Source organism: Zootoca vivipara, chromosome 1, assembly GCF_963506605.1.
Source record: "Zootoca vivipara chromosome 1, rZooViv1.1, whole genome shotgun sequence".
NCBI lineage: Eukaryota > Metazoa > Chordata > Lepidosauria > Squamata > Lacertidae > Zootoca > Zootoca vivipara.
In genome coordinates, this window is record NC_083276.1 from 95,577,162 (window position 1) to 95,591,362 (window position 14,201).

The 14,201-nt window shown below is 42.7% G+C and overlaps 1 protein-coding gene across 10 annotated transcripts in view; it reads right to left on the bottom strand.

The window, feature by feature from the left end:
• The window catches only part of NCKAP5 (NCK associated protein 5), a 556,514-nt gene that overhangs the window by 42,871 nt on the left and 499,442 nt on the right, over window positions 1–14,201 (bottom strand). For 7 of the 10 annotated variants that reach the window (XM_035130262.2, XM_035130254.2, XM_035130291.2 and 4 more), the window contains 3 exons: window positions 8,551–8,687; window positions 7,124–7,256; window positions 633–1,335 (listed from right to left, as the gene is read on the bottom strand). In XM_035130262.2, coding sequence (XP_034986153.2) covers window positions 1,100–1,335; window positions 7,124–7,256; window positions 8,551–8,687 — 506 coding nt within the window. In that variant the 3' untranslated portion in view covers window positions 633–1,099. Of the gene's footprint in view, window positions 1–630; window positions 1,336–7,123; window positions 7,257–8,550; window positions 8,688–14,201 lie in introns of those variants that run through there. The other 3 variants (XM_035130220.2, XM_035130308.2, XM_035130314.2) reach the window with 3 other exon arrangements.

A 14,201-nucleotide genomic window follows, 5' to 3' on the forward strand; every position in this document is an offset into this window, starting at 1 on the left:
TAAAGGTATATAGAAAGGAAGCAGGCCTCAGTTAGTAAGCCCCATGGAGAGCCAGGGGAGAGAAAGGAAGAAGTGCAAAGGCGAGGAAAGAAACCACAACATGAGATTGTGGTTAGGGACTGTTGGGAAGAAGGTGCAGGTCCTGCAATGAAAAAGGCATGTACACCCAACTGGCAAAGGCCCATTCTGAGGTCTCCAACAGGAAGAGACAACCAGGTGCTCTAAGGATCCTTGGGTTTGTGGCTTGTGCTGCTCCAGACAAACCACAAGCAGTAAGCCAAGAACAAACCTTGTTTACAAATCATGGAGTGAGACAAACCATGGTAACACAAATCATGGAGTGAGACAAACCATGGTAACACACCAGCAGCTGCATTAGGAGAAGAGCACAGTGGCTGCGATCTTAGCTCTGGGAACTGGCCTGTTCGTTCATTCATGTTATGCCATGGTTTGGGTTGGTGTTACGCGTGAACTGGGGTCACTGCATTTCCGTTTAAACTACCTAACAGGAAAGCTGTGAGGACAAAACGAGGAGGGGAAGAGAACTGTGCACTCTGTCTTGAGCTCCTTGGAGGAAAGGCAGAGGATACATTAATTATATAAATAGGCTCAGAGCATGTGGCTGGGCTATATAAACTCATCTTAAAACCTTAGCTATATGTAACTGCATTTCTGTAATCTGTTCGTTGTTTTAGAAAATAAACCAAGTGACTCTGGATCTTAATGGGGGTTTCAGTTGTGCACACACGTTCTCTCACTCTGCATATATTTTAAAGAGCAGCGCTGTTTATAGTTATAGTGCATTATTTGATGCACTGTGGTTTATTGCAAAATGGCTCAAAGCAGCTATAAGCAACCTTCCAAATTTCCGCTTGTAAAAACTGACAACACTGAACGCCAGCCGATCTTTAATGTTCGGCATTCGCAGGATGTTGCTACGAAAGTCGCTGCCACATATATATATGTAACTTGCCTCAAGGAAAGAAAATACTTAAAAGTTCCTTTTACTCTTCCCTGCAGTCCATGTGACATTTTCAATCTGGACATCAATAAATAGTAATGATGCGTGCAGAAAAAGAAAGCAAACCAGACATATCCCTCAAGAAAGAAGAGAGGTAATAGCATCAAAGAAAGCGAGAAAACTCACACTAGGGATCTTTTTGCTCTTGCCATCTTTAGTGGAAGTTCCATTCAGCTGCTCAATAAAACTGTAATGTGCTAATTGTTCAGGTCCATCCTCTCCATAATGGCCACAGAGACTGTGCTGGTATATATCCAAGATAGACATGGGCCTCCCCATAAAGGACTTTCTCACACTATTTTCTTCTTGCTCAGCTAAGGACAGATTTGAAATAAGAATAAAAAGCACACTCGCTTTGTACATTTCTTCGAGAAAAAAGCCTACACACCGCTTGGCATGCTGTGTATTTGTTCAACGTGAAAAATGACGCAAGACAAGTGGAAACATTAGGGCTAAGGCTATAACATCCAAAATGATCCCCCATCCAATTTTATGAACGGCATGGTGTAATTTAAACTCACAAAAGCAAGGTGATTCTGGGTTACAATTCAAGCTAATGATTCATGCTTTAAAAAAAGAAAAAAAGAAAAAGGAATAAAGAAAGGAAAGTATATGAGATAAGCGTTTCTATTTTAAATAGTAGGTACGGTAATTTCCTTGAAGTGAAATTGCTAATTTCACTTTAATATAGAGTTTTGGATGTTAGTTTAGCTTAAATCTCTATCTTAATCGTAGTGGCTCATCTGCCCTACATACCTTGAGGATATGCCTAGTTTCTACTTTTAAACATTCTTTTCTTCCTGCCAATTACATTTTTAGTTGGTCATCTTGCTAATCTTAAATGCTTAAGTGAGAGAGGCAGAGAGAGAGAGACTGGCTGCCGAGTTGATACCTCATTTTTATGGCCATCATGAATTTCACTATCTACATTAAATAATGTGCTATTCTTACACATAAATTCTCTATTTACTGAAGAAGAAGAAAATAATTCAGCTTTAGCATTTAGAAATGAAATCTAGTAAAGTTGAATGAGAGTATTTTAAAAAACCTATTTAGGGGAAGGTCCTCTGGTTCCTGGGATGATGTCCTGTGGACCAAAGGATTTTTTTTTCAATCCCCCTCTCCATAAACAGAGGGGGAGAAACACAGCTGGAGCAGGAGGTCTAAACTCAGAGGCCTCCTTATTGCCAATGCGTAAAACTCCACATTGTTCTTCCTATGTTCTTGCTGCTTCGGTGACCACGAGAGCAAAAGTAAGATTTTTTTATGTGGGTTGGGGCTGCTGTCAATGTATACTATTTTCTGGGGTTCTTTTTTGGGGGGGATGTTGATGCAAGGTCCCCTAAAAGAAAAGAAAAAACCCTTTCCCTTCCACATACACACAGAGCTTCTTCCTTGGCATTGGCAATCCAGGTTCTGTCAACTCATCCACTCAATCACATACACACCCCATACCAAATCTGGTAGAATTGTTCTGCCCAAAGGTTCATTTTTCTAGATTTTAGTTTACCTAATTGTGCACGTTCTATTCATATACTAGTAAGTAGGTTTAAATCTTGAAATTCTGCTTGAGAGAGTAGATACGATCTGGCCCAGCTCAAAGATTATGCAGCCTCATCCTAACCATTATTATTATTATTTTATTTTAAAAGCAGCTTCCAATAAATTCAGTGAGACCTGCTGGTAAATATGTTTAGTACTGTATAGCAGACTCCTGGTGCACCATGTCTTCCCAAATGTGTTAAAATACCACCAAGGAACAAGGATTATGGTTACTATGAAGACAAAGATATACTGGTACATTTTGGTCAGAGACATAAGAGTCTGTCACTACAAGCCTGATTCAGTGATCTGTTTAAACACAGTAATCTCTAAACGTGTCACCATATGTGCCTAACCTTCCATGCACTTATTACAGCTGTCAATCACAACAGCTGCTCCAGGCACTCCTGGCCCTTCCAGCCCCCTCTTTGCCCCACACAACAAGCAACGAGAGCCATGTGGCTACCAAAGCCCAAGCACCCTCCCAGCGTTGCTCATTTTAATTTTAGCCATCAGAGAAGGAAAAGGGAAGTGGTGTTTTGGGGCTGTTTTGTTTCATTTCTCTCTCTGGTTTGGCTGTTTGTCTCTGCTCATAACTGCAGAGCCTAGTAGCTGAGCTACAAAGAGAAAAGGGAATTTGGGGGGGGGGGGAGAACAGCCCAGCAGCCTAATTTCCTTCTTCCGCTCTGGTTGATGGAATGAAAGTGAGGTGCTGCCAAGGAAGGTGAGTGACCAGAGGCAGCAGCAACAGCTTCTGAGCTTGCAGCAAAGCACTATAATTTTTGACTGGAAGCTTGAAGGGATATTGCAGGAAGATTCAAATGTGGGTGGCATGAAAGATGCCCACAGAATTATTCTCATCCAAATATCTCTTTTGGGTTTACTAAAATCTCATTTGCAGAGCAACAATGTGATGATGTTAGCCAGCCATTCTCCTTAAAAACAACGGAGTCTTGGGGCACCTGAAAGATCAAAACTATTTTTTCCTTTTACTTCAACACACTAATGTGGTTACTGCTCTGGGATCCATTTTTATGTGTTTTTTTTACTGGAGTATTTCAGGATTTTCTTCAGACTCTTGTGCATCTGCAGTCTGCTGCAAGTTTTCAGTTCATGTCTCTCTCCTCCCCCCCCCCCAATTATGGGGTAATAATGTGCACAAGCGTGTATCTGCATTGATTAAATCACAGCACAAATAAGGAGCACGACTTCAATCACAAAGTCACTTCAGCATTATTATTTTTCACTGCGATTTAATGAATGTATAGAGATGCTTTAACAGAGAAAGGAAATCATATCAGATAACCATTCCTTTTTGCACCTTGTTCAAAATACTGTGCACATCAGTAACATGTACTGGATAAACAACACATGTACGCATTGGGAAATTAATTTTAGAGACTTTACAGTTTAAACTGGAAAATAACACAGCAGAGCTAGCCTGCAGATAGTTGTTCATTGTTACATAAACTTGTATTAGGGATGGCATTTGCACCCCTACTCTGCCTGAAAGCACTCAGAACCATTTGAATGTTCAGCTGCAGCACTCTCTGACATCTCTACTTCTTCCTTACCCTTGGCCATAACCCCCCCAAAAAGCTTACATAGAGCAAGTTGGGGGTGGCAGCAATGGGCAAGTCCCTTCACTGCTTGTAATGCTATCTTTTCTGCTGAGAACTGACCATGAATCCTAGGATCATTGGCAGAAAAATGTGGAAGCACCCGCCACCATCTCCCCAAGGTAAGGTGCTGGTTCTTTTTAAGTGTGGAAGGGGGATAAGAAGCAGGCACTCCAGGAGGGTCTCGTGTTTGCTCTCAAGAAACTCAAGCAGGTTTATTCGCATAGTAATAGTTGATCACCAATACATTGAATTCCCAACCAACACTCACTTGCACTCACTATAAAATGAACTTTAAAAAGCTCTGATTTGCTTACAAGTTCTGCTGTGTATACTGTACAAGAACACTTGTGGGTATGAATATATGTTGAGTAACAAGTTTTGACTTGATGCCCCATGGGTGGCGTGTGTGTGTGTGTGTGTGTGTGTGTGTGTGTGTGTGAGAGAGAGAGAGAGAGAGAGAGAGAGACCTGTGTTGGTTTGGAACTGGTAGTAACATAGCAACCAAAGATAGAGCTATAAAATCAGGAAGTCCCAGGTTTGAATTTTCCTTTTGTCAAGGTCTTAGGCAAGTCACTCTCTCTCTCAAACAACCTCCAATCTGAAAATATGGGGTTAATACTGATCTGTCTTACAGGGTTGTTGTAGTGATTACAAGACAATCTGAGTGAAGCGCTTTGACCACTCAAATGCATTATGTATGGTGTATCCATCCATTCACCCAGCTATCCTTAAATTGATTCTGGCAGCAGTCTGAGAACAAACGAGATACTATATAGTAAAAAGTCTTGATCCCAGCATCTGGGTCGAAGGGGGGGAGGTGTACCACTATGGACTGTGCACATCCTAGAATCCCCTGCCTGAAGGAGCACTGAACAGAGATCCATATCTGCAGTCGGTGCATGTTGAACATCACAATATTTGCAAATACGTTGCTATTCCTCAAATGAGGAATAGAATATTGATTCTGGAAACATTTCAGGAGTCTTTAAGTCACTGCAGAATCTCAAAAAAGAGACTGCAGTTGTTTTAGCTATAAGGTAAAATAATTATTCCTCATTTCCTTTCTTTTCAAAACAGTCTTCCTTTGATCAGATCTCTACACTACAGTTTAGTCTGCAATCTGCATATCACTGAAGTTCTATATATGTCCTTGGGTTATTCACAGAACTTAAACAATTTCATGTAATAGTACTTGCTCAACCATGCTTTCTTCTGCCCACTGCACAGATTCTGGGACTTGTCTCTGGAACAATTAAAAGCAGTAAGCAATGAGGTGACAGTAAGCAATGGGACTCTCTGGAGGAGACTCTTGAGAGTCCCATGGACTGCTAGAAGATCAAACCTATCCATTCTTAAGGAAATCAGCCCTGAGTGCTCCCTGGAAGGACAGATCGTGAAGCTGAGGCTCCAATACTTTGGCCACCTCATGAGAAGAGAAGAATCCTTGGAAAAGACCCTGATGTTGGGAAAGATTGAGGGCACTAGGAGAAGGGGACGTCAGAGGACAAGATGGTTGGACAGTGTTCTCGAAGCTACGAACATGAGTTTGACCAAACTGCGGGAGGCAGTGCAAGACAGGAGTGCCTGGCGTGCTATGGTCCATGGGGTCACGAAGAGTCGGACACGACTAAACGACTAAACAACAACAATGAGGTGACATGGTGACTAGGTGAAAATACCCTACTGTTAGGGGGTAGGAAACCTTGGGCCAAACGTGACCTTCTATGTCTCTTTATCTGGCCCTTGCGACTCTCCTCATGCCACACACCCTCCCCAGCCAACACTGGCCCTGCCGCATACCCTCCTTGGCCTAGTTGGAGCATCCTTAAACTCTTGTCTGTCTGATGGAAGACTGACAGGAGTGTGTGATTGGGTGTAAAACTAGCCTAATGTTCAAAGGTAAAGTTTATATTTGCTGCTGTGCCCACTTTTGCCTCTGGCCCCACTCATCACTGGAATGTAGCCCCCCAGAAGGGTGTCCAGAAGAGAATGTGGCCCTTGGCTTGAAAAAGGTTTCCCAACCCTACCCTGCGCAATCTGTTGTCCTCATGAAATTTTACATTAAAGAAGAAAAGGAAAATGACACAATCAGCAGCTTTGCTGGATCTGGATCAAATTTCGTTCTCATACTCATACTCTGGGATGGATTTGTAGTCAATGCCTACACACTGCATATCAGTGGATGATGAACTGGGGGTTCTCAAGATGTTGCTGGACTCCTATTCACTTCAGTCCCAGCCAGTATGGCTGATGGTCAGTTGATGGGAGCTGTAGTCCAACATAAACTGATGGAAGTTATAGTCCAACAAGTTCCCCACTCACCCCGATCTACATTTTAATCTCACCTTTGCACTAAAAAAGAAGATAAAATCCTACATTCTTTAAAACTGTATGCATATCTGTCTACCACTTGTTCTAACACATTTTTAGAGAGACAGCAAATTCACCAAAATATCACATTGATTCCCCCCCCCCAATTTTAGTAACAATCAACAGGTATTAACTGAAATGGAATGGGTGAGAACAAAATAGTTATTTGTGAGGGGAGAACCAGAAACAGCTTTAACTGTATGTAGCAGTGTGAGCTACATAACATGGAGGTGAGGAAATTAACTTCATGGCTCATTGGGTTATTTTAAACTACCTACAAATGCAATATATATAAATACAAAGAGATACATTATTGAAGCTATAATCCAACTGAAAACGTTTTTAGTTTCAACACAGGGATTTACAACTAAAAAAGTTATAGTTTGGCTTTTAGTGTCAAACATAGCATAAGAGGCAAAAATTGATGTACATATACAATAAAAAGCACATAATGGAAAATAAGATTTGGAAAGAGATGAGAAAACGTAGACATAGTGCAAGCAAAACACAAACAACTGCCATGACAAAGGTGGGATCAATACATCCCTGTGTACAAATTTTAAATTACCTTGCTTGTTGTTTTTCATTAAATCTACCAACTTTTCCCCTCCGGTTCCAAAATCGCTTGTTTCGTACTCCAGCTCTGTTTCGGTATCACTGCTACTGCTAGCAGAGTAAGTGCACACTCTCAGCGCCCTGTCCTGTACACAGCAACATTAAAGGACAAATCCATGACTCAGAAGAGAAAAACATTACACTGAATACAAAGGATCTGGAGTGCAGCACAATAGGTGAGCCATTTCGTCTCTCTTCAGTCTAGCCTATTTATTTAGCTGCTGCAATTTGGCATTGATTATGTAATTAAATGTCACAAATCTCTGAAAACAGATTTCATCCTCCAGCAAGTATTGTCCAGGAATAATCTATGTTCACAGCCCCTATTTTCAGGAAATCCAGCCTGGGTATATGCATAGATTCTTCTCAGGTTTATGTCATAACAAAGCATTTGAGAAAAGGTGATCTATGAGTGGTGACAAACAAGAATTCAGACTGGAACATTTACCTGCCATTACCAGTACATTTGAGGACTGAGCAAGGCATTATCTCAGCAAATAAATATCCCCCAACCTGCGTTTCCCAGCATCAATCCCTGGCATCTCTAGGTGGAAGAGCTAGATTGACCAATGGCCTGACTCAGTAGAATACAACTTCCTATGTTCCTAACAGGAATATGGGGGAATGGAGGTACTGACGGATGAACGTCAGTGGGCAAGAGGGAAAGAAATTGTATTAAATTAAATTACATAATTTGGTGTGAATTTGGTTTGATCTGCAATAATTTGGGAAAATATTTTTTGAAATAAATAGAAAAGTTTGGTGTGGGGGCTTCATCTCTTAAGGAGACATATTATAAGCCCTTATGTCACAGATTCCTCCTCTGTAAACTTATTGTTCGCCTAATAACAACAATTACCATTTATTTATACAGTCGGCAATTATTATTAATTATGAATACTCACAATACATCATTAGATGGAAGGTGATAATTGAGTATGAAGTTATTTCTGTTAGGTTGTTAGAATAATATTACAGAAGGTACTTAGCAATTTAGTTATTTTACTACTCTTCCTGGTACCCAAAATCTAACATTTACAGTGGTTGATATTTGCTTCCCATTGGTGGCCTGGGCAGTCACACTCATGAGAAAATGGAACATAGGAAACTGCTTTATACCAGCTCAGGCCATTGGTCCTTCTAACTCAGTACTGTCTACTCTGACTGGATGTGGCTTTTCAAGGTTCCAGGCAGGAGTCTTTCACAGTTCTATCTGGAGATGCTGTGGGGAATTCAAGCTTGGACATTCTGTACGCAAAGCATGTGTTCTACCTACTTTACACGTAGGTAGAGCAAAATGAAACTATAGCCCCATTGTCTGTTGCCTGAGCTACTTAAAGGAAATTATACATGTGTCTGGTTTATCTCTTTCATTTGTACCTTGGCTTTAATAGCTTTTTTGCTGCTCCAATCCGGAAACATCTTGTTGCCACATTTTTCTTTTTCTGAATGCTTTAATGATACAGAAGTCAGTGAATTCTCTTCTTGTCCTTTTTTTTTCACAGGGCTCGTTATTCCTGGGTAAAAGAAAGTAGCAGCAAAAGATTTTGAACATCAGAGTGTGAAAAATAGCGTTTGATTCCATTTCCATGAAAGGGTCAAGTTATTTCACTTGATCCACCCTGAATGCACTGCACTTCTACAAAGACTAGTTTTGCTTAATGTGTTAGGAAAGCAATATCTGAAATGGTTACCTAGTAAATGGAGAAGAGACATCCACTGGACAGAAGAGAAAAAGGAAAAACGAGTCTCCAGAGCCACATCCCTTAAATAGCCCAGAAAACATTTCTGAACCTCTATTGGATTTGGCTTCCATGTATACATTTTAATTTTTTTTAAAAAAATTATTTATATTTATATTTTTTATTTTGCAGTAATGAGGAATATCAACAACCTCAGATATGCAGATGACACAACCTTGATGGCAGAAAGTGAGGAGGAATTAAAGAACCTTTTAATGAGGGTGAAAGAGGAGAGCGCAAAATATGGTCTGAAGCTCAACATCAAAAAAACCAAGATCATGGCCACTGGTCCCATCACCTCCTGGCAAATAGAAGGGGAAGAAATGGAGGCAGTGAGAGATTTTACTTTCTTGGGCTCCTTGATCACTGCAGATGGTGACAGCAGTCACGAAATTAAAAGACGCCTGCTTCTTGGGAGAAAAGCAATGACAAACCTAGACAGCATCTTAAAAAGCAGAGACATCACCTTGCCTACAAAGGTCCGTATAGTTAAAGCTATGGTTTTCCCAGTAGTGATGTATGGAAGTGAGAGCTGGACCATAAAGAAGGCTGATCGCCGAAGAATTGATGCTTTTGAATTATGGTGCTGGAGGAGACTCTTGAGAGTCCCATGGACTGCAAGAAGATCAAACCTATCCATTCTTAAGGAAATCAGCCCTGAGTGCTCACTGGAAGGACAGATCGTGAAGCTGAGGCTCCAATACTTTGGCCACCTCATGAGAAGAGAAGAATCCTTGGAAAAGACCTTGATGTTGGGAAAGATGGAGGGTACTAGAAGGTGACGACAGAGGACGAGATGGTTGGACAGTGTTCTCGAAGCTACGAACATGAGTTTGACCAAACTGCGGGAGGCAGTGGAAGACAGGAGTGCCTGGCGTGCTATGGTCCATGGGGTCACAAAGAGTCGGACACGACTAAACGACTAAAAAACAACAATGAGGAATAGATTGTGCAACATATACCACACAGGCCCCATCTCACACAGGTCCCAACTATGATTCCAGTAAAATGGATTTGCACTTCCATGTAAATAATTCATGAGTAAAGAACACTGTTGGTGCAACTAGGCACTGAGTGGACGATTCAATGCCACCCCTTGTTTTTGTGACACGAAGGGCTCAGAAACCATTCTTTCCATTTCCCACAGTTTCTTTCAGTTCCTAATGTGTTTGGATGGCAGGAAGGGTAAATACAGATAGACCCATATCATAAGTAGGGTACCTGTGGTCCTCCACATGTTATTGGACTATGATTTCCATCATCCCTGACCATGGGCCAAGAATTTAAACTGGCAGACTTGAAGAAATATATTTCAGCACAAATGCTTTCAGCCAACTCCTTCCTTCCTTCCTTCCTTCCTTCCTTCCTTCCTTCCTTCCTTCCTTCCTTCCTTCCTTCCTTCCTTCCTTCCTTCCTTTTTGAAACAGCATTGTGTAGAACAAACATACAAGTAAATCCACTGTATTTTGTAGAATTCACTGATAATTGCTGTGTGTATGTATGAGAGAGGGGGAGGGAGGAGATGGGTCAGATGATAAAATTTGAGAATGAGAAAGTTGACCTCCCAATCTGCTATATACTACTTTTTTTACATTCCTTCAAGACAATTTAATTAAGAAACAAAACCTGGAAGCCTGGTGCAGCGAATATTAGCATTAAGTTCGGGACAATCTTATTGCTACTGACTTCTTATGAAGCAATTCAGTGCTTGCAGTTTCTATTCAATTTGTTATAATGATAGTGTTTAATCATAAAGTCTACTGCATAGCACAATGCTGAATTGAGGTCACACATGTAGCTATCCAAGCATGTAGCATATAATCTATAACTAAGATTTCTCTTCTGAATCTCCCTTAGTTGTGCTATTAATTAACAATACACTTTTAAAAACACACATACACACAAAATAACATGAATTAAAAATATCTTTTCTTTTGCTTTGATTTGAAATGAGCAGGGGAGTTTCCAATGAAGGGTGTACAATTTGTGTGTTTGCATTCCATTATAACTACGGTGCAAAACTGCACTGGGAATATTGCTAAATCAACTAAATTCCAACATGTTTAATTAGAATACTTCGCATAAACTCACAACAATCTTTAATGCTGCCTATTTACTCCTTTGCTCAATTTAAATATTGACACATTAGCAAAACATTATTTGGTACACTTGCCATAGACTTCAGCCAAATCTCTAATTCTCATATGGATGTGGGGCTAGAGAGTGATTCTGCTTCATACCGTGTTTCCCCTTTTTTAATACGTAGTCAGAAAGTAAGCCATGGCAGGGTTTTTAACCATTTGAGAGCTATAAGACATACCCCGAAAATAAGCCATACTTCCGCACCAGCTAGCAGGACCCAGCATGCCGGCCGCGACAGGAGGAGGAAGCCTGCCGGGTCGGGTCAGTGCCCGGAAGCGGCAGTGGCTGCTTTAGTGCCAATAAAGCGTGCAGCAGTGCCGCACGGAGCACCAGCCAGCAGGACCCAGCTCCTGCAATGCCGGCCGCGGCAGGAGGAGGAAGCCTGCGGGGTCGGGTGGGTGCCCAGAAGCGGTGGCGGCTGCAGCGCTGACAAAGCGTGAAGCAGCGCCGCACGAAGCACCAAGGGCACGAGCGGCAGGAGGAAAGAGAGAGAGGCTCGTTACTTGCGGCACTTTAAGAGAAGCAGCCAGAACCGATCTCCATATTCCGAGCCTCCCTTTTGCGCGTGCGGGCATGTTAAAGCCCCGATCACTTCACTCCCCACTTCTTCCTCGCCATCCCTCCCTTTCACGCATTGCCTTGACCCCGCAGCCCCCCTCCCTGGCCATCTTCCCCTAAGTGCAGCGCTGCTTCGTGAGCGCTGCAGCCGCACGCTCTCTGTGTGTGCTGCAGCCGCACGCTCTCTGTGTGTGCGCGTGTCTCTTTCTTTCTCTCCCTGTGCGTCCGTCTCTGTGTGTGTGTGTGTGTGTGTGTGCGCGCGCGTCTCTCTCTCTCCCCCCCGTGCGTCTCTCTGTGTGTGTGTTTGTGCGCGTCTCTTTCTTTCTCTCCCCGTGCATCCGTCTCTCTCTGTGTGTGTGTTTGTGCGCGTCTCTTTCTTTCTCTCCCCGTGCATCCGTCTCTCTCTGTGTGTGTGTTTGTGCGCGTCTCTTTCTTTCTCTCCCCCGTGCGTCCGTCTCTCTCTGTGTGTGTGTTTGTGCGCGTCTCTTTCTTTCTCTCCCCGTGCATCCGTCTCTCTCTGTGTGTGTGTTTGTGCGCGTCTCTTTCTTTCTCTCCCCGTGGATCCGTCTCTCTCTGTGTGTGTGTTTGTGCGCGTCTCTTTCTTTCTCTCCCCCGTGCGTCCGTCTCTCTCTGTGTGTGTGTGCGCGCGTCTCTTTCTCTCTCTCCCCCGTGCGTCTCTGTGTGTGTGTGTGTGTGTGTGTGTGTGCGCGTCTCTTTCTTTCTCTCCCTGTGCGTGTCTCTCTCTCAGTGTGTGTGTGTGTGTGCGCGCGTCTCTTTCTTTCTCTCCCTGTGCGTGTCTCTCTCTCAGTGTGTGTGTGTGTGTGTTTGCGCGCGCGCGCGTCTCCCCCCCCCACAGAGAAAAGGTTCCGCTTCGGCTCGTCATTCAGCCGCGCGCGCGCGCCAGGGGCATGGGCCCAAGCCTCGTCCCCCTCGCGCTTCCCTCACAAGCATCTCAGAGCGGGACGGGTCACGGCCTCCCTCCTCATTCCTCGGCCGGCGTGAGAGAGCCCGGGGAGCAGAAGGATCCCAGGTTTAACCCCCAGGTACCCCCAAGTTTGAAATTCTGGAGAGCTGCTGCCAGCCTGGTTGACAGCAAAACCTGGATAGCACAGTAGGCTAGAGTGTGGTGTTTATAATGTGCGCGGAAGAGAGCACCGAGTGTCCTGAGCCAGTGGGACCCAGTTGTACCAGCACTTAAAAAAAAAGACACCCCCTGAAAATAAGCCACCGTGTGTTTTTTTGAGGAAAAAAAGTTATAAGACGGTGTCTTAAAAAAGGGGAAACACGGTAGTTATGCAGGCTAAACATATTACGGTGGTCCATTTGCATGAGTTTCCCCCCACACACCTCTCCTTTATGAAGCACTTAGAAAGCCCGATTCAGAGCTTAGTCGAGTTGATGTTAACAAAATCTAAGCAGATTCATTTTATTCCCATCTAATGGAAGAGTAAGTGGGTGAGTCCTGGTCCTAACATTGAGGCAGGGACATGGGAACCAGCCAAATATCTCACAGGTGACTCACAGGGCCTTCTCGGTGGTGGCGCCTGCCCTGTGGAACGCCCTCCCAACAGATGTCAAAGAGGAAAACAACTACCAGACTTTTAGAAGACATCTGAAGGCAGCCCTGTTCAGGGAGGCTTTTAATGTTTAATAGATTATTGTGTTTTATTTTTCTGTTGGAAGCCGCCCAGAGTGGCTGGGGAAACCCAGCCAGATGGGCGGGGTATAAATAAATTATTATTATTATTATTATTATTATTATTATTATTATTAATATATCAACTACCGTGTTTAAACAAGGCCAGCTCCACCATCTTGTCATATGTCTCAGGCAGCAAAATGTCTTCAGCTGGTCCTTCCAGTGGGGATAGGTTTTTTGGTCCAGATCTTAAAATGATCAACAGAATACAGAGTGTTTCAACAGGTCTTGTCCTATATGTCTATATAATTGCTTGCTTTGGACTTGTAACTGTCATCCTTGCATAGATCTGGGTGTTCTTTGCTGCTGTAGGACTGGATGGCTGTCTTTAAAGATTTATCAATTTAACTTTAAATATTGTTTTATTAACGATAACAATAAAATTATGGCCTCAGTTATTGTTCAAATAATGGGTTGGTACCTTGATTTTGGGTTCCTAAAGATAATAATTATATTGGATCAACCCTAAGGTGCTTCAACTTACCTTGGGTTGTGGATTAAGCAATACTAGCCTTATCTAATTCATTATCACAAGTCTTTACATTCCCCATTTGACTAATCTCTAATGCATCTCTGCCAGAAGTCACATGGCTAATGTATAGAAAAGATGGGATTTTGACACATGGTTCTCATAAGGCAGAACATAATACAGCTGATCATTAATAAAATACATTAATTCTAGAGAGACTAGGGAAAGATATACATGAGAAAGTTGATAACTTGCCATATTTTTCCGTGTATAACACCCCCCCATGTATTTTAGGGGACTACATATTAAGAAAATGGGGGGAGATTGCCCACAGTTATTGAGCTTTTTTGGGGAAGGATTGCCCGGAGCTGTTGAGCTTTTTTTAGGGGGGTACAGCAGTAACCAATCCCTAGCCCCCCTA